General features: G+C 40.8%; 2 protein-coding genes across 3 annotated transcripts in view; one reads left to right on the forward strand and one right to left on the reverse strand.

Annotated features, from left to right (window-relative positions):
* LOC129561248 (nephrocan-like) overlaps positions 1-15296 on the reverse strand; it is a 33155-nt gene extending 17859 nt beyond the window's left edge. Inside the window, exons 1-2 of the mRNA XM_055433761.2 lie at positions 15034-15296; positions 5472-5613 (exon numbers count right to left, since the gene is read on the reverse strand). Of these exons, the coding sequence (XP_055289736.2) occupies positions 5472-5613; positions 15034-15104 (213 nt within the window). The 5' untranslated portion in view covers positions 15105-15296. The remainder of the gene's footprint in view (positions 1-5471; positions 5614-15033) is intronic.
* Positions 15297-15463: 167 nt separating this feature from the next.
* Positions 15464-23649, forward strand: part of GOPC (golgi associated PDZ and coiled-coil motif containing) — a 40401-nt gene continuing 32215 nt past the window's right edge. For both annotated transcript variants that reach the window (XM_055433872.2, XM_055433873.2), the window contains exon 1: positions 15464-15969. In XM_055433872.2, coding sequence (XP_055289847.1) covers positions 15682-15969 — 288 coding nt within the window. In that variant the 5' untranslated portion in view covers positions 15464-15681. The remainder of the gene's footprint in view (positions 15970-23649) is intronic.

Below are 23649 nucleotides of genomic sequence, written 5' to 3' on the forward strand. Positions count from 1 at the left end.
TATTGACGTTTTTCTTTCTGGCCTACTTCACTCTTTATAATAGGCTCCAATTTCATCCACCTCATTAGAACTGATTCAAATGCATTCTTTTTGATGGCTGAAAAATACTCCATTGTGTATATGTACCAAAGCTTTCTTATCCATTCATCTGCAGATGGACATCTAGGTTGCTTCCATGTCCTGGCTATTATAAACAGTGCTGCAATGAACATTGGAGTACATGTTACCCTGACACATATATTTTAAAAAATTAATCTATTTATTTTAATAGGAGGCTAATTACTTTACAATATTGTGGTGGTCTTCGCCATACATCGACACGAATCAGCCATGGGTTTACATGTGTCCCCCCATCCTGAACCTCCCACCTCCCTCCCCACCCCTTCCCACCCCGCTGGCTGTCCCAGAGCACTGGCTTTGAGTGCCCTGCTTCATACATTGAACTTGCGCTGGTCATCTGTTTTCCATATGGTAATATACATGTTTCAATGCTATTCTCTCAAATCATCCTGCCCTCACCTTTTCCCACAGAGTTCAAAAGTCTGTCCTTTACATTTGTGTCTCTTTTGCTGTCTCTCATATAGGGTTGTAGTTACCATCATCTTTCTAAATTCCATAATATGTGTCAATATACAGTATTTGTCTTTCTCTTTCTGACTTATTTCTGACTTATTTCTGACTTATTTCATTCTTATTTCTGACTTATTTCTGACTTATTTCATTCAGGCTCCAGTTTCATCCACCTCATTAGAACTGATTCAAGTGTGTTCTTTTTTATAGCTGAGTAATACTCCATTGTGTATATGTACCACAACTTCCTTATCCATTCATCTGCCGACAGACATCTAGGTTGCTTCCATGTCCTGGCTATAATAAACAGTGCTGCAATGAACACTGGGGTACATGTGTCTCTTTCAATTCTGGTTTCCTTGGTGTGTATGCCCAGAAGTGGGATTGCTGGGTCATCTGGCAGTTCTATTTCCAGTTTTTTAAGGAATCTCCACACTGTTCTCCATAGTGGCTGTACTAGTTTGCATTCCCACCAACAGTGTAAGAGGGTTCCCTTTTTTCCACACTCTCTCCAGCATTTATTGCATGTAGACTTTTGGATAGCAGCCATTCTGACTGGTGTGAGATGGTACCTCATTGTGGTTTTGATTTCCCTTTCTCTGATAATGAGTGATGTTGAGCATCTTTGCATGTGTTTATTAGCCATCTGTATGTCTTCTGTGGAGAAATGTTAACACATATATTTTTAACTTTACTGTTTATAACATGAATTTAGCTGACGTGTATAGAGTACTGGTGCCACAATGAGGAAGACACCCATTGATTTTCAACTTATCAGTTGAGTTTGCAGAGCTGACAAAGGCCAAAAAATTCTGCCAGACTTGTTTTTTCCATTTCTGTGGCCTGAGTAGGGTTGTGCTCAAGAGATGTGGAAAGAGATGCTTTTGCCCTGGAGCTAACCTTGGGACTGTTGGCCATTTGTCAACATTGGTTAAAAAGCAAGGCAAGTGTAGCTTGGTGTTAAAAATTAGGCTTAGGGAAAAAAAAGAAAAACAGGCTTAGAAAGCTTAGCTAAGTAAAATTCCTGCCATCATAGTTTTACAGTTTGGTGAACCTAATACTTATGGAGATAAAAGTTAGCATATAATATAAAAAGTTAAAGAAAAAAAAAGCAAGCCAAGTAAAATGAAACAGAGTAGAGGGGCCAATTCTGCTAGTCTCTCCATGAAAAGGCTTTGTTTCAGTTTTCAGTTCTGGGAAGCCCCCTGTGCAAGCACTAGAGGGTCACAGAACTTCCTTAGGCTCTTAGGTCCAGTGCACACAGGAAACTGACACGTTCATGGTGACTGCCTCAGACATATGTGAACCAAGCCAGCAAGGAGTTTTCTAAACTATCTTGGAATTTTTCCTGATCATCGAAGCAACATTTGTTCTCTGTAAAAAATTTAAAAATTATGGAAAGTATGGAGAGAATATAAAAAGAATTTGTAACCTCTCCCTTGTTGATAAACTATATATTTCTTATTTAAATATATGTATTTATTTATTTGGCTGCAGTAGGTCTTAATCGGGGGGCTTCCCACGTGGGGTAGTGGTAAAGAATCTGCCTGCCAGTGCAGGAGAGCCAAGAGATGCAGGTTCATTCCCTGGGTGGGGAAGATCCCCTGGAGGAGGAAATGGCAACCCACTCCAATACCCTTGCCTGGGAAACTCCATGGACAGAGGAGCCTGGCAGGCTATAGTCCATGGGGTCACAAACACCCAGACACAACGGAGAGGCAGCACTGAGATTGCAGTTGCAGCACCGGGTATCTAGTTCCCTCACCAGGGATCAAACCCAGGACCCCTGCGTTGGGAGCCCAGAGTCTTACCCGCTGAGCCATCAGGGAAGTCCCTATATATTTCTTATGCAAGAAGAATTTGAAGTACCTTCACTCTTCCACAAAAGATGTAAAGTATAGTTATTTTCACTGACTGCCACCAGAAGGACATTTCTGTGTGCATGCTAAGTTGCTTCAGTCGTGTCGCTATGGACTGTAACCTGTCAGGTTCCTCTGTCCACAGAATTCTCCAGGCAAGAATACTGGAGTGGGTTGCCATGCCCTCCTCCAGGGATCTTCCCATCCCAGGAATTGAACCTGCATCTCCTGTGGTTCTTGCATTGCAGACAGGTTCTTTACCACTGAGTCACTGGGGAACCCCAAAGACATTTCTATTTGTCCTTTATATGTTAGAGCTAAACCTGTAAAACTCTTAGAAGAAAATACAGGCATGCGTTGTCGTGACCTTGTGTTTGGTAAAAGTTATCTTGGGTATGACACCAGATATGATCTTCTTCAGCAGCACCAGCTGTCCAGGTTTACGAGAAACAAAGGAAAGTGATCATGCTAAATAGAGACTGAGGCTTTGCTGAATAAGTGTTGAGATACTTAATTGTGGGATGCAAAAGGGGAAGGGGTAGGGAAACAAGATAAGAAATGAACTGATTATCTGAGAGAATGTGGGTCGATCTAGGATTAGAAGTCTCCTTGGAGTAGAATGATAAGTGCAGCATATGGCATCTGAATGGAAAGGAGATAATGATAGAGTGCATATGGGAATTCAAGATTTTTGATTAGAGAAATTTCAGGTATAATAAGGATTATGATATAAACAAGAGAGCAGACAGCTGTGGAGAACTAGAAATGTAGATAGATAATTTTTATGAGTTCAAGGAAGTGTGGGACTAGGATATTGAACACTAAAGGCACCCCAAAAGATGCAGCACTTAGGATGGAGAGGAAGGAGACTTATGATGAAAGAGACAGGGGCACAGTATAAGACTCACAGAGGAACAAACAGAGTTATTGTCTGATGGTGTGCACCTCAAAGAAGTAGGGATTTTTACAGATAAATGGACGAATAAAGTCCCTCTTTTCTCAAGGGCAGGAACTGTGAATTTTTAATACTTTTTCTTTTATTGACTGTGCTGTGTGGCTTATAGGATCTTTGTTCCCCGACTAGGGATTAAGCCTGGGCCACATCAGTTGAGAGCCTAGAATCCTAACCACTAGGCCACCAAGAAACTCCTGGAACTGAATTTTTCATCTTTTATCTGCAGTCTCAACCATAGCATCCACAGACCCAAAGACAATGGAATCATATGAACAAGTAGTAGAAATATTTAAAACTGTGGTATATATACACATACACATATATCATATACGTATATATAAACATGCTATGCATGCATACATATACATGCTATGTGTGTGTGTGTATGTACGTATATGTGTGTATACATGTATATATAGTTTCTATTGTTATTCATCTGTATCCTTTTTAAGTCTTTTTCTTTAAAATACAGGCACCCAATTCTATAGTTCAAACCAGATAAACAGAATAACATTGCATTCGCTAAATGCAAGTAAAATATGGTCATTTAAAGCCTAAGGATTTTTAAAAGGGAAAAGAGAAGTATTATTGCTCAGAACTTTCTACTTGCTTCACCAAACAGTCCTCCCTAGAGATAATTAACTAGGTTAAAGTCAGGTAAGTGGCAATATTGATATTCAATGAACCTAAGCCAATCAATATTGCTGTTCAATGAACCTAAACCAATGACAAATGAAGTCAATCAGTAAGTGAATTTGACGAGAGACATAATTTCATCTTATTGACTGCAGAGCAACAGTGGGGGATCATTACCCGGCTTAGTTGACACTCTACCTCTCAGTATCTCAAGTCCTCAGGACAAATATTTAAGCATTTTGCCCTTTAACCAGGTGTCTTGCTTGAATGCTGAGACCTGACAGGCATCAGGCACGACTGGATTAGAAGAGGAAAGTAAACAGGTGACGACTAGGCAGTGGTGCGCGTTGAACCTCGACATAGATACCATGCCACGTATTTCAAACTCCCAGTGCTTGCGTGCACCTACATTAAAATTTCTTGGCCAAATAAAACAGGGGGATAGGGAGGTGTCTCTGTTAGAAGGAAAAGTACATTCACCTGCTGACTCTCTGCACCTGGATCATAGACAGGTATTTCCTTATCTTAAGGTTTGGATTGATGAGGGGGAAGCAGTGACCAGAGAGTCATAGAATTTCCCTCTAGAAAATTCCTGGGATCCTCAATCTAATGCAGCCTTCTCTTCTTCTTTTATTGTCATAAAAGTAACAAATAAAGTCCAGGGATTTTTTTTTAACTGCATGTCTAACGTAATGGTATCTCTAGTGAGAAAACTAAAATGAGAACTCTAGTCTCTTGATACCTTTCAAAATACCAAAGGTCAAAAACAAGTTTCTTTATGTTATACAAGTCAGACAGATCTATAGCACTCTTTTCAAGTGCCCTCTGAATAGGAAAGCATGAAAATAAAAGCCATAATTAAAAGCACATAGATCAACTAAAAATAAATAAATTAAAAAATAAAAGCACACAGAATGAGAATTTCAGTAATGTGGCAAAACAAAAATGTGTATTTTTTCTGTATAAGTTTCCATAAAGACATTAATGCCCGGCTGGTTTGTAGGATTTGTATGAATAATTCTCACATGCTGTGTTTATCTTGATAGCCTTATAATGTTATAAGTATCATCTGCCTTCTATGGCATAAACAAAAGTAGGTATTTTCCCCAAAACAAATTCTTTTTAAAATGGGGACATGAAGGAGACATATGCTCTCAAACTCTTTTTGTTAAGAATCATTACTCTACTTTTACTCTGCAACAACATAATTAAAATTTTAAAAAACTAAAACAAAATATTATTTTATTATGGGGGGGCACTCTTTCCCTAAAATGAAATATCCAGGGGCATATACCCATCTCAGTACACAGAGCAAACAGGTAGCTAGTACAGCGACACAATTTCATAATCATCGCTTTTAAGTTTCAATTATTTACATTAAGTTTAACAACCCCACAGTCACCCCTTCACCCTGTCTCACAAAATAAAGTTGCAGGAGAGTGAGTGATTACCTGAAGGTGTTGAATTTTGCTGTGGCTGATGTAGAGCCTCCTGGTGGTGGAAGGAATGCCCGATGGCACCTCCATTAGCTTGTAGCATTGCACCAACTGCTCTGAGTCACAGCTGCATCGTCCAGGACAGTGAGGATCGAAGCTGTAGCCGAGAGAGAGCAGAGCAAGGAGAGCACAGAGCAGACCCATCTCCCAAAACAGGGCCTCTCACGTAGCAGGCGCGTGTTCAGGCGATGTCTCACTTTTTATACCGTGAAATCTGATCATAGACCCTTATGGATGTGTACTCTGTCAATGTAAGAAGACAGGAGAGTAAAACTTCCCAATTTGCCTGGGTTAAAATGTTAGCGACTGCTACAAAGAGGAAGGCACTTAAACATTGATAAGCTGCCTTAATATTTGTAGGTGAGCAAAACCCTATGTTATTTATGGCTTGAAAGGCTAATCTGCAAACACCTCTATTATCTGTAGTTTCCTTGTTTTGTTAAATGTGACACTCGGGAATTTGGGGGGAAAGACAAAGAGCTGTTTTATAGTGGGCTATAAAACCATTGAATTTTCTGTGACCCTGTATTAAAACCATTTTTGTGGGACTGCAATGGGCAGGTGTTTTCCCCTCACATTAACCAGTATGGGAAAATAGCCAGGTTTTCTGTTTATTATTGTTGTTTCAGTATTGTATTGCTAGTGAAACAGTGGGGGTACAATGGAGAGATGTTAGAGCCACAGGTAACTTGTTTGATTCATCTGTCACTTGATCACCCTCATATCACGTATAGAAAATATTTTTGTTGTTCAAAAATGTTACTGACTCAGATGAAAATAAAATGTCACTCTAGGTCTGTTATCTTTGTTTGTTTGTAATAATGGAAAAAAAGTTCTTCAGTTTCTTCAGAGGAACTTGGTCGTGAATTCCTACCAGTGAGGGAAAGCTTCCTATGTCCTGGGGGCCCCATAGTTGTGACTTCTTGTCTTGCTCTGTTCATCCCTGCTGAAGGAATTTGAAAGCATTTTAAGCAAAAGATTATATGGAGAAACTCTTTCCCCCAATATGGAAGACCTAAATTTCCCCATGTGGCTTCAGCAGATTGCTCTTAGAAACCCTTTCTAATATTGAAAATCTCTGATCTCCTCTTCAACGTTGCTGCTGCTGCTAAGTCACTTCAGTTGTGTCTGACTCTGTGTGACCCCCATGGACTGCAGCCCACCAGGGTCCTCCATCCATGGGATTTTCTAGGCAAGAGTACTGGAGTGGCTTGCCATTGCCTTCTCCTCTTCACCTTACTTTGCTACAATTGTCATTTCAAAGTCAAAAGTTTCTTGGCTCTAATAATCAATTCATTCTATTTCCAGAGTAAGGATTTTGTGTGCTTTTCCCAAAAGACTTTTTCTACTCCTCTTTTCTAATTGTTTGTCCTTTGTTTTCTTTTACTATCAGAGACAGGAAGTGATAAGAAATTTCTGTCAATATTCTGATTTTCAAGAAGCTTTATTATTTATTTATTTTGTCCAGTAATATAATTTTTAGAATAGAATTTTTTTTAATTTTTAGAATTTTCGAATAGCAAAGCAATGCTCAGTAAAAGAAAATTTGGAAAAAGAAGCAAGGAGGAGGAAAAAAGAAACTTTAGTCCTATCTCCAAAACAAACCTTTTTTTCCATTTTTTTTTTCTCTGCCTAGGCTTTGAAATGGCAAAAAGAGGGTCTCAATAAATGACAGTTGTGGGAATTCCTTGGCAGTCCAGTGGTTAGAACTCTGTGATTTCACTGCAGGGGGCACGGGTTCCACCACTGGTTGGGGAACTAAAATTCCAAAAGCCACATGTGGCCAAAGAAAAGAAAGAAATGGTTGTATCTGTTTGTGTTATTAGTTGCAAGGAATGGAAACAAATTCTGACCAATTTAAGAAGAAAAGGAATTATTGAAAGGAAGTTGTGTAGCACACAGAATTGTGGGAAAACCTGGAGAACCAGATTTTAAAGTGGACAAGACTAAAGGAAAGCTACATACCCAGAGGGCTTCCCAGGTAGCACTAGTGGTAAGGAACCCGCCTGCCAAAGCAGGAGATGCAAGAGACCCAAGTTCAATCCCTGGGTCAGGAAGATCCCTTGGAGGAGGGCATGGCACTGGGTCGCAAAAGTCAGATACAACTGAAACGAGTTCGCATGCATGCATGTATTCAGCCAGAACCACACACTTCAGTGTAGTGTCCACACAACATAGATGTCCTTGCTTCCACCACTGAGCTGGAAATTGGATATGCTTGCTGACGCTGTGGCTACTGAAAAAGGATGCTGCTACCCTCACCTTATCTCTACTCCCTATCAGCAAGAATTCTCTCAATCCCTGCCTCACAATCTGCATGTTAAAAATTTCAGGTGGATGATTTTTTGGTTAGGTGAACCTGGTTCATATGTGTGAGCTCTAGCTGTCACAGAGCTGGGAAAGTGTTATCTGATGTTTTCAGTTCATTATGGAAGGAGGACTAAATTTCCAGTATTCTAGTCACATAAGGAGACAATTCCCTAACCAAAGGAAAGTGTTAGTCACTCAGTCGTGTCTGACTCTTCGTGACCACATGGATTGTAGCCCACCAGGCTCCTCCATCCATGGAATTCTTCAGGCAAGAATACTGGAGTGGGTTGCCATTCCCTTCTCCAGGGGATCTTCCCAACCCAGGCATCAAACCTGGGTTTGATCTGCATTGTAAGCAGATTCTTTACCATCTGAGCCACCAGGGAAGTCCTGGGGTTCAAATACGGACAGCCCCCATTGTTAGTGACAAATATCCACACTAGAAGTCTTTTCACCCTCACTCTTGCTCATCATGACCACAAAAGTCAAATGAGTTTTGAGTGAGTTGCAACCACCTGAGGGTCAAACAAATTATACTTTTAACAATGGTTGTGACATGGCTTTTTGTGTAATTGTTTCCTATACCTATTTGACTTGCTCATTTAGAAGGCTATAAAAATTCTAATGAGATCATTTTTTTAAAAGTGTGTACTTTTAAATATACATTAAAAGAAAAGATAATTAATGTTAAATGGTGTTCAGAATCCAATTGTTTTGGGTCCCTTTTAGAACTAATCCAAAAGAAATATAAATGACAGGCTGATGAGGGGGTAGTGTGTTTGATCTGTAAAGTCTGACAGTCTGAGATGTAAACAGTAAGTTGACAGTGGATGAATGAGGAAGGATCAATGATTAGTAGACTCTGATAGCATTGCTGATAAATGGTGGTTTTAAATAGTGCTCACCCAAACCTGGAGCTGTGGGAGAGGGTAAACGATGAATGTAGATCAGGTAACAGTGGGAAAGCAACTAGAGTGAGTCTTTGAGCATATAAGGGAATACAAATATAGTAATATGGATTTTTGTAAACTTTATTGAAATATAGTTAATTTACAATGTTGTGTTAATTTCTGCTGTACAACAAAGTGATTCAGTTATACCTACACATGTTCTTTTTCATATCCTTTTCCATTAGGGCTTAGCATAGGATATTAAATATAATTCCCTGTGCTCTACAGTAAGAGCTTGTTATTTATTCATCCTATAAATAATAGTTTGCATCTGCTAATCCCAAACTCCCAACCCTTCCCTCCTCCATTTCCCTTCGCCCTTGGCAACCACAAGACTGTTCTCTATGTCTGTAGGTCTGCTTCTGTTTCGTAGGTATGTTCATTTGTATCATTTATTTTTAGATTCCACACGTAAGTAATATATGGTATTTATCTTTCTCTGACTTACTTCACTTAATATGATAATCCCTAGGTCCATCCATGTTGCTATAAATGGCACTACTTCATTCTTTTCATGGAGAAGTAGTATGCCACCGTACGTATGTGTACGTGCATGTGTGCCGAGTCGCTTCATTCATGTCTGACTCTTTACAACTCTATGGACTGGATCCCACCAGGCTTCTCTGTCTGTGGGGTTTTCCAGGCAAGAATACTGGAGTGGGTTGCCTTTTCCTTCTCCAGGGGATCTTCCTGACCCAGTGATTGAAACTGTGTCTTTTACATCTGCTGCATTGGCATTGGCAGGCAGGTTCTTTACCACTAGTGCCACCTGGGAAGCCATGTATGTGTGTGTGTGTGTGTCTATATATATATATATATATATATATATTTGATATATGTATCACATCTTCTTTCTTCATTTATCTGTAGATGGACGTTTAGGTTATTTCCATGCCTTGGCTATTGTATTATAAATAGTGCTACTATGAAAATAAGGGTACATGTATCTTTTCAAGTAATAGTTTTGTCTGGCTATATACCCAGGAGTGGGATTGCTGGTCATATGGCAGCTCTATTTTTAGTTTTTTAAGAAGCCTCTATACTATTTTGCATAGTGGCTGCACCAATTTACATTTCCAACAGTGTAAGTGGGTTCCCTTTTCTCCACACCCTCTCCATCATTTATTATTATAGAGTTTTTAATGATGGCTATTCTGATTCACGTGAGGTGGTACCTGATTGTAGCTTTGATTTTCATTACTCTATTAATTAGCAATGATGAGCATCTTTTCACGTGCCTATTGGTATCTGTATGTCTTCTTTGGAGAAATGTCTATTTAGATCTTCCAGTCTAAATAGATGGCATCTATTTAGTTTGGATGGCATCACCAACTTGGTGGACATGAGTTTGAGCAAGCTTCGGGAGGTGGTGATGGACAGGGAAGCCTGGTGTGCCGCAGTCCATGGGGTCACAAAGTGTCAGACACGACTGAGCGTCTGAACTGAACTGAGTCATTTTTTTATTGAACTGTTTTTTGGTTATTGAATTGTATGAGCTATTTGCGAATTTTGAAAATTAATCCCTTGTCATTTGCATCATTTGCAAGTAGTTTCTCCCAGTCTGTCAGTTGTTGTTTTGTTTCACTTAACCGTTTTTTTTTGCTGTGCAAAAGCTTCTAAGTTTGATTCAGTCTCATTTTTTTTACATGTTCTTTTATTTCTATTGCCTTAGGAGACTGACCTAAGAAAACATTGCTAAAATTTATATCAGAGGATGTTTTGCTTATGTTCTATTCTAGGAGTTTTATGAGGTCATGTCTTATATTGAAGTATTTAAGCCATTTTGAGTTTATTTTGGTGTGTGGTGTGAGGGTATGTTCTAATTTCATTGATTGGCATCTGGCTGTGCAACTTTCCCAATGCCGCTTGCTGAAGAGACTGTCTTTTCCCCCTTGTGTATTCTTTCCTCCTTTGTTGAAGATTAATTTACCATAGGTGTGTGCGTTTATTTCTGGGTTCTCTATTCTGTTCCATTGATCCATATTTCTGTTTTCGTGCAGACACCACACTGTTTTGATTTCTGTAGCTTTGTAGTATTGTCTGACATCTGGGATGATTGTGCCTCCTGCTTTGTTCTTTTTCCTCAGGATTGCTTTGGCAATAACAGGTCTTTCATGGTTCCATATAAATTATCAAATTATTTGTTCTAGTTATATGAAAAATGTCGTGGGTAATTTCATAGGGATCACATTAAATCTTTAGGTTGTTTTGGGTAGTATGACAACATTAAAAATAGGAATTTTTAAAATTACTTTTTGCTGTTTTGTTTTAGATTTGGGTACACCATGCAAAATTAGTATCTTACAAATTTAAACTATAGTCGCTCAGTTGTGTCTGACTCGAAGTGGCCCCATGAACTGCAGCCTACCAGGCTCCTCCATTCATGGGACTTTCCAGGCAAGAGTACTGGAGCGGGTTGCCATTGCCTTCTCCAAAATTTAAACTATAGAGTAAGTAAAATAATTCTTGAAGCCTAAATTATACTGGGTTTATTAGTGAAATCATCCATCACTGTTAAATGAACTTTTCTCTTTCGGTTGGGAAAAATATTCCTTGGATTTTAAAGGAACATATATTTTATAGATATTCCTAACTGTTGAGCTAATATGAAAATATATTTAGTTTTACTCTCTAGCAGGTGTCAAAGGTATGTCTTAAAACGTGACTGTATTTAGAATTTTCAAAGTAGACCATTGTAACGTCTTAATTTTTGAACTGATCACATATTTTCAGCATTCCTACTAGATTCAAGGCCCTGTGTTAGGATCTGGGATTCAAAAATAAGCAAGATACCATTATTGTTGCCAAAAAATGTATGGTAAATGCTGTTAACGGGCTTCCCTGGTGGCTCAGAGGTTAAAGCATCTGCCTCCAATGCGGGAGACCCGGGTTCGATCCCTGGGTCGGGAAGATCCCCTGGAGAAGGAAACGGTAACCCACTCCAGTATTCTTGCCTGGAGAATCCCATGGACGGAGAAGCCTGGTAGGCTACAGTCCACGGGGTCGCAAAGAGTCGGACACGACTGAGCGACGGAACGGAACGGAACGGAAATGCTGTTAACAGGTATTTGCAGAAAACCAGACAGGGAACACATCCACAGCCCCACATGAGAAAAAAAAGAAGGTTCTTCTTGGAAGAGGTTTCTGAGCTAATCCTACATCACTGCACCAAAATTCTCAAGTTTTAAAAACAAGAGGAAAAAAAAAAAAAACAAGAGGGCAAACAGCTGTTCCATTTGTGTATAAAAGAGAAATAACCAGGAGGATGAGGTTAACAAGTCACTTTGGAATGCCCAAACTTCTTCAGCATGTGTATCAAAGTTTCAGATTACTAGCAAATATGACTAAATAGAAATAATACATGCGTATGCACTTTCCTCCCACTACTCAAGTAAAATGCTAATGGATTTCCCCCCTGATTCATCATACAACTGTTTCCAGTGACCAATGGTACTTAATACCTTTTTCTTTTCCTGGTAGGATTACTGGAGAATAAATGAAACCTGTGAAGCTTAGTACAGGGCCTGGCACACAGAAGCATTCAAAAAATGGTAGTCTCCCCCTACAGTTCAAGGTAGGTTTCTAAGTCCATTCAACTACACTGCCTTTGCAATTAATGATGTGCTAATTAACGTTTGGGCTTCCCTGGTGGCTCAAATGCTAAAGAATCTGTCTGTTGAAATCTACACTAACCTCACAGCTAATTACCGCTACCCACTGAAGAAATCTTTAACATCTTCCCTTTTTTCCCAGTTTTCTCAGTCCCCCACTGTACTCTTGGTGATATCTTATGGTAAAACTCTGTAGGGATAAGTTCTTAACACAAGACTGTCACATATAAGTTATGTAAGAAATTTTTTTATCACATAAACATGATTCATGAAACAGGTTTTAGAACTTTCTGCCAATGCAATTGCAAATAGAAGTATGAAGATTTTATTATCCCAGGAAATAAAGTCCCACAAATATTGAGATTATATACAATTCCAAAGACCAACACAAAGCAACACATGCAGATAGGGCACACTGACAACAGATGGCAGCACTAGAACGTCAAACCAGGCCTTTCACGTCCGTGGTAGGCTTTGACTTGCAAAAGTACAGAACCCCAGTCAAGGTGGGCAAAAGACAATGTCTACCAAAAGGGTGTTCATGAGCATTTGAAATAGTCACATAACACCAAGGAGCAGCACACAGGGATGAGGAAGCTGCTACATAGCATGGTAATGAAAAGGGACAATATGGGATGACAGTGTTCTGAGTCACAACGGTATGACTTGTTGGAGTGGTTGTAAAAATTGTACACAGAAGCAGAGTCGGGTTCTTCAGTCCTGAAAATGGAGGTATTCACCAAGGATCAGAGCACTGGATACATATAAATACTTAAAATTCATTTTGGTTGTACCCATACAATATGAAGCTGAATTTTTTAAAAAAAATTAAATTTATTTTCAGGTGTAGTTTATATAAATTAAAGAAAGTGCCAAGCAATAGAATGGGCTTCCTGAGTGATGCAGTGGTAAAGAATCTGCCTGACAGTGCAGGAGACACGGGTTCAATTCCTGGGTCAGGAAGATCCCCTGGAGAAGGAAATGGCAACCTACTCCATATTCTTGCCTGGGAAATCCCAGGGACAGAGGAGCCTGATGGGCTACAGTCCATGGGGTCATAAAAGAGTCAGATATGACTTAGTGACTGAAAAACAACAACAAAAAGAAATAGAAAATGAGTATTACACTTAATTTTTGGGATAAATAGTTCTTATATATTTCTTACATGTTAATCTGTTTGTATATGGCTTATAACTGGGAAGGAATTTAAAAAAAAAAAAGCTTTGGGATTGATTTGCCAACTTATTTAACTTATACATGAAGAGATGGATTTCTGCATCCTTCTATACCCCATGATTAACAGCTAAGACTTTGGAGAAAAAGACATCTAGATTGAAATCTCACCTCAGTGGATTTTTAGGTATATACCAAGATACTTAAATTCTCTGCGACTCATTTATAAAAAACTGACAACAGCTAACTCACAGGATTTTGTGAGTCAAAGAAGCAAAGCAAATAACAAAATACTTAACACATAGTATGTATTCAACAACTAAAAGCTATTATTGTGATTTCATGTGTAAGTGGTCCCTCAACCCCAACTTAACATTATTTTTATACTTTAAATTCCTGGAAGTGGGATTGCTAACTGTACTATGAATAGGGAAAGTGGCTGGGAACTTGGTGGCTGTAGTAATGATGTTCTTGCAAATTTTGCAGATAAAAATTAAGTTAATTTGGGAGCAGAGGTTGGGGGGTGGGAAATGCAAATCTTAGTTTTACATTATTTCCGGGTAAAACTTGTGTGAATGTGCCTAATTAAGCTCAAGGAAAGGATCTGAGTAGTTTTGCTCAGCCAAGTTTGTTGAAGCCAAAAAACTTTATTGACTGATAGGTTGAACAGTCTGCCCTGACCCGGAGGGCAAACTAAAGCTATGATTTTTTATTCCTCACTGGCATTAGTGAGGGACCCACAGTGCAGACTTTGATGGAGAGTAACTGGGAGAGTCTGTAGTTAGCCAGTGAAATATTCCCTTAGGCAATCTATGAGAGAGTTCTCATCAGCCTACCATATCAGACTACTTTCTCGAGACTTCCTTTTCAAGACTGGGCTGGAAGGGGGTTGAGAGTGAGTAAGTGGAATGGTAAAGAATAGCTGCTCAACACTCCCAAAATTCACATTAAAATTGTAGCTATGTGCTCTGCTAACGGAAGGGTCACGTCTCATTCATTTTTGTGTCTCCAATGCCTCAACAGGGCTCTGCATTCAATCTTCCTGTGAATATGTAAATCTTCATACTTTTGTTTCACTGAAATGTCATGTGTAGGAACACTATGCAAGTTTTTTTTTTTAAAATAAGAACTCTTTTTAGGTAGTTGCTTTGGAAATGTATAACCTGTGGTGTGATAATAAGGAATATCAAGTGCCAAGCACTGAAGCTACGCATTTTACCTTATTACTGAGCGAAATAAAATTTGGAAACTGAGCCTTTGAGGTTAAAAAGTACAATTAAGACGGCACAGCTAATAGGGGATAGGACTTAAAACTTGAACCCAACGCTGCCTGACTTTTAATCACAAGAGGAAAGGACTCCTCTTAATTAAGCAACACCTGGTGAGCCGCTGTCCTTCAACTTGCAGTTCTAGGCAGTTTCGATCCAGAATTTAAGGCCTGGTTTACCGAGAAGATCAAGTGTGTCCAACCACCCCACCCACATCACCCACATCACCAGTAACAGGAACTGGACTGGAAAAGGGACAACGTGGCCACTGCGCATGCTCACACGGCCCTTTCTCACTCTTCCTTCCCTGCCACAGAATGTCACCGCGGCAACTTTGTCGGACGACTTTAGAACGGTTCCTGCCCACTATGAACTCAAAGGGGTGGAACCTGTTCTCTCTGCGACATGGACACCCTTCTCTTCTCCGGGCCTTTCCAACTTGGAAGCCGACACCATGCGTCTCCACGTCTCGGGGAGTCAAGCGGGAGTTTGCCAGTTCTCAATATGGCCGTTGACAGGCCGGTCCCTAACGGAGGCTTTTCATAGGCCAAGGTCGCACCCTAGCCCCGCCCACTTCGTCCCTCAGGGCTGCGTCTGCCTAGGTCCTTTCTACGCACGCGCGGCGGGGGCGGGCCGAGAGGTGGGACGGCCCGCGTCTTCCGTGTGGCACCGCCGCCGCCTCTGCTCTGCTGCTCTTGCCCCTCCGGGGCTGCGTTGCCGGCGTTAGCCACGCGAGGGGAAGAGAAGGGACCGACGGAGCGTGCGTGCGCGGGGCTCCGCGCAGTCCCAGCAGTTCCTCTCGCGGGGTGGACGACGGGGTCAGCAGCAGTCAGGGGAGGCCCTAGACGGCGCCATGTCGGCGGGCGGTCCGTGCCCGGCAGGGGCCGGAGGGGGCTCCGGGGGAGCCTCTTGCGCCGTGGGGGTCGCCCCTGGCGGGGTATCTATGTTCCGGTGGCTGGAGGTGCTGGAGAAGGAGTTCGACAAGGCCTTCGTGGATGTGGATCTGCTCCTGGGCGAGATTGATCCGGACCAGGCGGACATCACTTATGAGGGGAGGCAGAAGATGACCAGCCTGAGCTCCTGCTTTGCGCAGCTTTGCCACAAAGCCCAGACTGTGTCCCAGATCAACCACAAGCTAGAGGTGAGCCTTGAGCCCTGGTGGAGGGGGTGGCATTCAGCTCCAGCCGTCAGACTTCATTTAACGCACCGGTGAAAACTGCCAACTGGGGCACCTGGGCTTCCTATGTGACGGGGTAGTGAGTGTGTGTGAAGGAAAAGAGTGAGGTGAGGTGAGGGCAGGAAGAGGTGTGTAGGTTGACATGTAGGTCTCTTGGGGTCCTGAAAGCCACCTTCCTGGTATCTTTATGAGGAGGAAACAGGATCTAATTACACCTGTCTACTTGTGCCTTTTCGTTAAGAAGCCTAAGACTTAAGAGAAGCTCAAAGATGCTCTGTCGTAAGAATATTTTAGCTCAGCTTTTAACATTTGAGTTTTTAGATCTACTTTCACATTGCAGGTTTGTATAACACCAGTCCTGATTATTTTGAACTATTTCAGGTCAGTTTTCATTGTTGCACACAGTGCTATTCCTTGCCTGCATGAACTATTTAGGGGAATTTGATCAAAGCTCTTAGGAAAATGGGATGAACAAGATCGTATCAATGTCTAACTCAGTTTACAGTTAGTCCTTAAATTACAGACAGATACCTCCAGAGTGCCCTACGGTTATTCAGGTGACTTCTAATACTGAGGTTGTGTCTGTACTTTACCACATTTCCCAAAGTCTGGATTTCTTTTTGAAAGTGTGTGAAGACTGACCATTATTCGCTTAAGTCTCTCATCTTGGTTGTGGGTGTGAGTGCAGTAGTAGTTCCCAAAAAACCTACCATGTTTTGCAGAAAATTAAATTAGCACATTTTGAAAATATTTAGAAATCATGATAGATTAACATTATTATATAAAGAGCATTTTTAAATTAGATAATGTAAATAAGAGAATGGGTCTTTCATTTTTAAGTGGATAAAAATAGGGTCATAAATGATATGCAGAGCTCTTTGACATTAGATTTCCTCAGAAATCATTACTATCAGTTGTGATGATTGAGAGTGCCCACCGAATCCAGATCGATATGAATATCAGAAATGCATTCTCTCCTTGCTTAGTAGTTAGTTAGCATTCTTTCTTTTTCCTGTCTGTCATGAAAAAGATAGTATAATTTATCTTTGATGAGCATAGAATTGTATATGGGAGATTTTGTGACTCTTCTTCACTGAAAGAACTGTTAATTTCTTTTATCCTTTTTGAAAAGGTTGGAAATGTTGACATAAAGCTAATCATTCATTAATCTACATATGTGAAAATGTCTCTTGATTTTGTGATTCAGTAGTACTTTCCAGAAGATGGTTATTTATTCAGGTAGTGACATTGCATTTGATGGTCTTCAGTAGCTTCTGCTATTCATCCTATTCAACTGAGAGCTTTTACTGAGGACAGAAGAGCCTGGCAGGCTACAGTCCATAGGGTCACAAAAAGTTGGACACAACTGAGTATACACACACACACTGAGGATAAACAGATTTTCAAAAATGAAACAAAATCTAATTCATTTTTTAAATGGTTTAAGGAAACTTTGATATTTTGATGTCAGATTTTAAAAATTTAATTTTGGAGAAATGTTTGTTCTGTGAGCAGGTGATGCTCAGTTTTTTCATCTTTAAATATTTTAAATGAGTATTTAGAGTTATATTAAATTATGCATTTTCTTTTTCAGAAATCATAATTATGTATTCTGATTCCATGTCCTGGCTTAGAAGGTGGCTTTATTTCTCAAAACAAGAAATGCTAGCCCATCACAATGTGAGCATGTTTTTTTCAACATCCTTGAAGCTTTTGATTTAAAGATTTTAGAAAATAGGGGTTGTGTGTGTGTGTTTTCAGTTACAGTTGACTTCTTTGTCTTAGGTTATTGTTTCCCTGTTTAACAGTTTCTGCAGTTTTCATGGAATCGGTTGTGGATTTTGCTGAGGAGAGGGTCATTGTCAGTAGTGCCTTTCAAGTAGACCTGCCATCCTATCATATGCAGATTTCAGAGGTTGCTCTGTGTACCTTTAGCAGTCTTTTGAGATCTTGAAATCTTAGCAAAGATTTCATACTTTCTTGCCCTGTTTTATTTTTTAATAAGTGAATTAAATTCATTTTATTGCTTTGAGGATATGGACATTAAGACATAATATTTGAGGTCACTTATGGTCTGATATAGTGCACCAGATGTGCACCAAAGTTCAGTGGTTTTAGAGATTAATACTTAAACCATATTACCATAATAAAATATTTTTATAATCAAGAAACAGATACCTCCAAGAGTAACTTAGATTTAAATTGATCATCCTTCCAGATTGCCCTTCTTCTGCTAAGTTACTGTCTTTCAGTTCAGTTCAGTCGCTCAGTCGTGTCCGACTCTCCGCGACCCCATGAATCACAGCACGCCAGGCCTCCCTGTCCATCACCAACTCCCGGAGTTCACCCAAACTCATGTCCATCGAGTCGGTGATGCCATCCAGCCATCTCATCCTCTGTCGTCCCCTTCTCCTCCCACCCCCAGTCCTTCCCAGCATCAAGAGTCTTTTCCAGTGAGTCAACTCGTCGCATGAGGTGGCCAAAGTATTGGAATTTCAGCTTTAGCATCAGTCCTTCCAATGAACACCCAGGACTGATATCCTTTAGAATGGACTGGTTGGATCTCCTTGCAGTCCAAGGGACTCTCTTTAGGTAGTTAATTTAATATTAATATAGTAGTTAGGAAAACAGTTCTGCTACAAAAAAAATCAGAGGTCGCACTTAAAAAAATATATAAGTTGCATCTATATGACCACTTTTTTCCATAAGTTGTATTTGGAGAGAGGGGAAGGGGAGGGCAAAGAATGCAGAATATTTTGAGGTAGTGCCATTTTTAATTACTCACATCTCTCATACGTCCCACCTGCTTGAGAATCCCTGCTATGGTGAGCCACTTGGGAACAGCGGTGCTGGAGTCACAGGTACTGGTTGGACAGTAGCACTGCTAATAGTAGTCGTAGCAGGAGTAGGTGTTGGAGTCGAACAAAGGTCAAGAACCAGTGCTTTATGAAACTCACCTCTCTGCCTTGAAACACGGTTTTCTGCCTGTTCACCCCTTCTTTAAAATAACAGCTGCACAGCACATCTTCTGTCACATCCTCTTTTCCCTCAGCAATTGCTGAGTCAGTATCATTTTTAAAGTGATTTACTGTTCAGAGCCATCTAGAGCTTCATTGAAAATGAACTGATACACTGTCCTTTTTACTGCTTTAAAGCTATTCTGTTTTTGTTCTTTTGTTTTTAAGTGTATCACTTTTATTCTAGTTTATTTAACTTTGGCTGTTAACTGCTCATGAACAGTTGTAGTGCCATAAAATGATAGGTTTCAAAAATAGTAACCAACTTTCCCCCCCACCAAAAAATCTTGCCCCCATTCTCACTTGGCCATCCTTGCTCTTTAGTTCTTTTTTTTTTTTTTGGTCTATAAGGGATATTAGTTCCCTGACCAGGGATCAAACCCAGGCCCCTGGCAGTGAGAACACCAAATCCTAACCACTGGACCACCAGGGAATTCCCCATCCTTGCTCTTTTCAGTAATTGCTACATTGATTTCCCTTTGCCCAAGGCCGTTCATATTTAGTTTCTAGTGCCATGTTCCATACTTGGATAAACTGGGCAGCATTCTAGACTATTGCAGAAGTATTTTGTTTTGAACTTGAAGTTTAATGTTGATCCAGTATATATTTATTGAGTGCTATGTGCCATGTGCTGTGTTGGGCACTTGGTATACAATGGAGAGCAAAAACAGATATAGTCATCACTGTTACGAAACTTGGATTCTGTTGGGGGAATTTGTTGAAATAATTATCATATAAATGTGAAATTCCAACTTTGAGGAACATAGAGTAATGAGAACCTGTTCTGGGAGATCAAGGAAGGCTTCTTTTGAGGAAGTGACCATTTGGTTAAAACGTAAAGGCTGAGTAAGAATTAATTAGGCCAAGAGAAGTAGGAGTGTCATTCAGCATTCCAGTAGAGAGAACAGGAAATGGAAAGCACTGGTGATAGGTAAGTGCTAATCCATTTGAAGAACTGAGAGTTGATATGTGTTATAAACAGAGGGCAAAGGAAGTTTGAACAAGTATGTAGGGACCACATCTTTATGATTTTCTAGACCATGTAGTAGATTTGAGGGCTTTATCATAACAATGGGAACTATTTTAAATTAGGTGGTAATCTCAGATAGGAAATTAGAATAGTTCACTCTGGCTGTGATAAGGAGAGAGTTTGTGGAAATAAAGTGAATAAATGAAGAAAACCATTGGGGGCTCTTAATTCTGATCCATGTGAGATGATGGATGGAAGTAGAAGATGGAAGTAGGATAGCAGAGACAGAGGAGAGTGTTCAGAACAAGAGAGATTTGAGAAGGGAAAATAGAGTCTAGGGATGGGTGCGGAGAAGGCAATGGCAAGCCACTCCAGTACTCTTGCCTAGAAAATCCCATGGATGGAGAAGCCTGGTGGGCTGCAGTCCGTGGGGTCGCTAAGGGTCGGACATGACTGAGCAACTTCACTTTCACTTTTCACTTTCACACACTGGAGAAGGAAATGGCAACCCACTTCAGTGTTCTTGCCTGGAGAATCCCAGGGACGGGGGAGCCTGGTGGGCTTCTGTCTATGGGGTCACACAGAGTCGGGCACGACTGAAGTGACTTAGCAGCAGCAGCAGCAGCAGGAATGGGTTGGAACAGAGGGATGAGGGAATTCAGGATGATTCCACGATGTCAATTGGCTGGATAAATGGAAGGATATGAGCAATATCAGCAATGACTATGTTGCTAACTGTTGGTCAGTTACTAAGGGCCCTGCTCTGTCCTGCGTCTTCTATGTATATTGATTCACCTACTTCTCACAAGTCATGTGGGGTAGGTTTATTATTCCCATTTTACAGGCCCAGGACTACAGAATACGAAAAATCAGTCTCTCCAAAAACACATTTATGTCTGGTTGGGAAAAAAGGGAGAGAGAAAAGCAACCAGAAAGAGTTGAGTGTGGCTGGAGTGCCGGAAGAGGGAGTTCAGGGGACGTATTGTTTTCACTTTTTTTAATGGAAAAATGAAGTTAAACATGTTTGCAAGCCAATGAGCAGCATCTAGTTGAGGGAAAATCTGAATGTTCTAGGGAAAAGAGGGGGATTATCAGTAAGTAGCAGTAAGGTTTCTGAATGAAGATGAGGGTCAGAATACAGGTCGAGAGACTGACGTCATGTTGAAAGGACAGCTGTTACACTTAAAGGAGAGATGAGCACAGAAGTGGGAGGGAGTGTTTTGTGTGATGGCGTCTTTATTCTGTATAGAATAGCAGCCTGGGACAACAGCTGGAAGTGGTTGAAAGTAAAAGCCCAGGGAGAGTGAGCAAAATCTGAAATAGTAATGAAGGAGTGCGATAGCAAGTTGGCCAGTCAAATAGAAGGACTGCCGGGCGGTGCTGAGGTAATTTAGTTACCATGAATTCACGGTACAACCAGTCTGCCCTGTCGTATGACTTTCCCCTGTAATACAAACATAGTAATGAGAGTAATAATTGGATTCATCCAGTGCCATAGCAGGAAGTTTGCTGTACACGCAAGAGTGTTATTGAGATGAAAATGGTATTGGGGGTGAAGAAAAGGAGATAATCTTTAAAGCAGTTTAACTCGTATTTGATAATCACGTAGATGTAAAGGAAGAGGAAGGGTTATGGGTGACATCCCATTTCTGTTTGGGAAATGTATTGGTTGATACCTGCAGTGGCTTTAATGGTGCTTCCCCCAAAATTCATGTCTACGCAGAACCTCAGAATGTGACCTTATTTGGAAACAGGGTCTTTGCAAATGTAGTTAATGTAAGGATGGAGATAAGGTCATAGCAGATTGTGACTGAGTATCCTCAGAGGATGCACAGAGACTCAGAGAAGAAGGCTATGTGAGGATGGAGTCAGAGATTAGAGAGGGACAGGTATACAAGTCAAACTCCCACGGCATTAGGAGACTGCCATGGGATAGTTTCTCTTTCAGGGTCTCCAGAAGTCATGAGCCCTGCCAGTACCTGGATTCCAGGCTCCTGCATCCTGAGCTGTGAGAAAATAAAAAGTTTTGTTCTTTGAAGCCACCTAGTTTGTGGTAATTTGTTATGACAACCATAGGAGACTGATAACCATTCACTGAAGTAAGGAATCCAGAAGATGGAGCAGGACTGGCAGGAGAGAAAATGGGTTGTATTTAGGAGACTGTGCATTGTTAAGGTCTTTATCCTTTTTTGCATATTCCTAATGTGCTGTGATTCATGGGGTCGCAAAGAGTCGGACACGACTGAGCAACTGAACTGAACTGAACATAGTTTCCTGGGCTTCCCTGGTGGCTCTGACAGTAAAGAATCCACCTTCAGTGTGGAAGACCTGGGTTCGATCCCTGGGTTGGGAAGATCCCTGAAGGAGGGCATGGCAACCCACTCCAGTATTCTTGCCTGGAGAATCCTATGGACGGAGGAGCCTGGTGAGCTACAGTGCATGGGGTTGCAGAATCGGACATGACTGAGCAGCTAAGCACAACACAGCGACGTGGTTTCCTAATTACTTCTTAACCCCTCCAAATCATCCTTTCGTTGCCAAAATTCATTCTAAAGTGATTCATATTAAGGTTCATATCAAAAAAGACAGCTCTGACTGTCACTCTTTGTATACCTCTGTATCACTTACTGGGCTTCCCACGCAGCACTAGTGGTAAAGAACCCACCTGTAAATTCAGGAGACATAAGAGACGTGAGTTTGATCCCTGGGTTGGGAGGATCCCCTGGGGTAGGAAATGGCAACCCACTTCAGTATTGCCTAGAGAATCCCATGGACAGAGGAACCTGGCGGGCTACTGTCCATAGGGTTGCACAGAGTTGGACATGACTGAAGTGACTTAGCAGGCACATTATCACTTACTGGCTAAAATTCATACTCTGGCACATTGATCAGTGCCCAGTCTGTCTGTCTTTATCTCTTCTCACCGCTTGTTAGCTGCTTGTCCCTCAGTAAAACTGGTCTAATTTCTTTTCTCTAAATAGGCCTGCTCTTTCTTGGCATCTCTACTTTGGCATAGACTTGTGTGTATAGTAACTTCTCTGTCCCCTTTGTCTACAGGATCAAACACCCTCATCTTTCAAGACACCGCTTACATCACCATTTGTTTTGAAGGCTTTCCTCACCCAACAAGCCTTAGTCATAACACCTTGAAACTCAAGCTGTTAGAAGATTTGTTACATTGGGCTGCAACTAGTGGTTGCCACATTTCTCTACTTCTGTAAAGTAAGCTCCTTGAAGGTCAAGATTTTGTTGTAGGTGAAATTATCTGAACTATCAAATGCTTGTGAAAGCTGACTTTTGAGGGTAACAGTATCCCTTTGTGAACCCATTTTGGTTTCTGAAAATTGGTTGGTAGTTTTTTCTCTCCATGGTTCTTCCCATACCATACTGAGAAGTAATTAATTCTTTTCAGTGTGGTTATCAAATTGACTTATATATGTGGGTTACAGAATTGGCCCCTTAAGGGGGCCAATTTTTGGAAATTTGGAGCTCACACATTAATACCAACCTTTCTGACCTGCTTGCCTCCGTATCTCACCCGCTAGGGGTTTTCATATCTCAGACCTTCCCCTTCTGTGTGTATTAGCTGGTCTCCATTCAGCATTCCCGTCTTTCTGACTCCCTTTGTGTCTTCTTGAATTGGTGCATCACACATGC

The sequence above is a fragment of the Moschus berezovskii genome, chromosome 10 (genome assembly GCF_049115385.1).
Source record: "Moschus berezovskii isolate FMDL1 chromosome 10, NW_MosBer_1.0, whole genome shotgun sequence".
NCBI lineage: Eukaryota > Metazoa > Chordata > Mammalia > Artiodactyla > Moschidae > Moschus > Moschus berezovskii.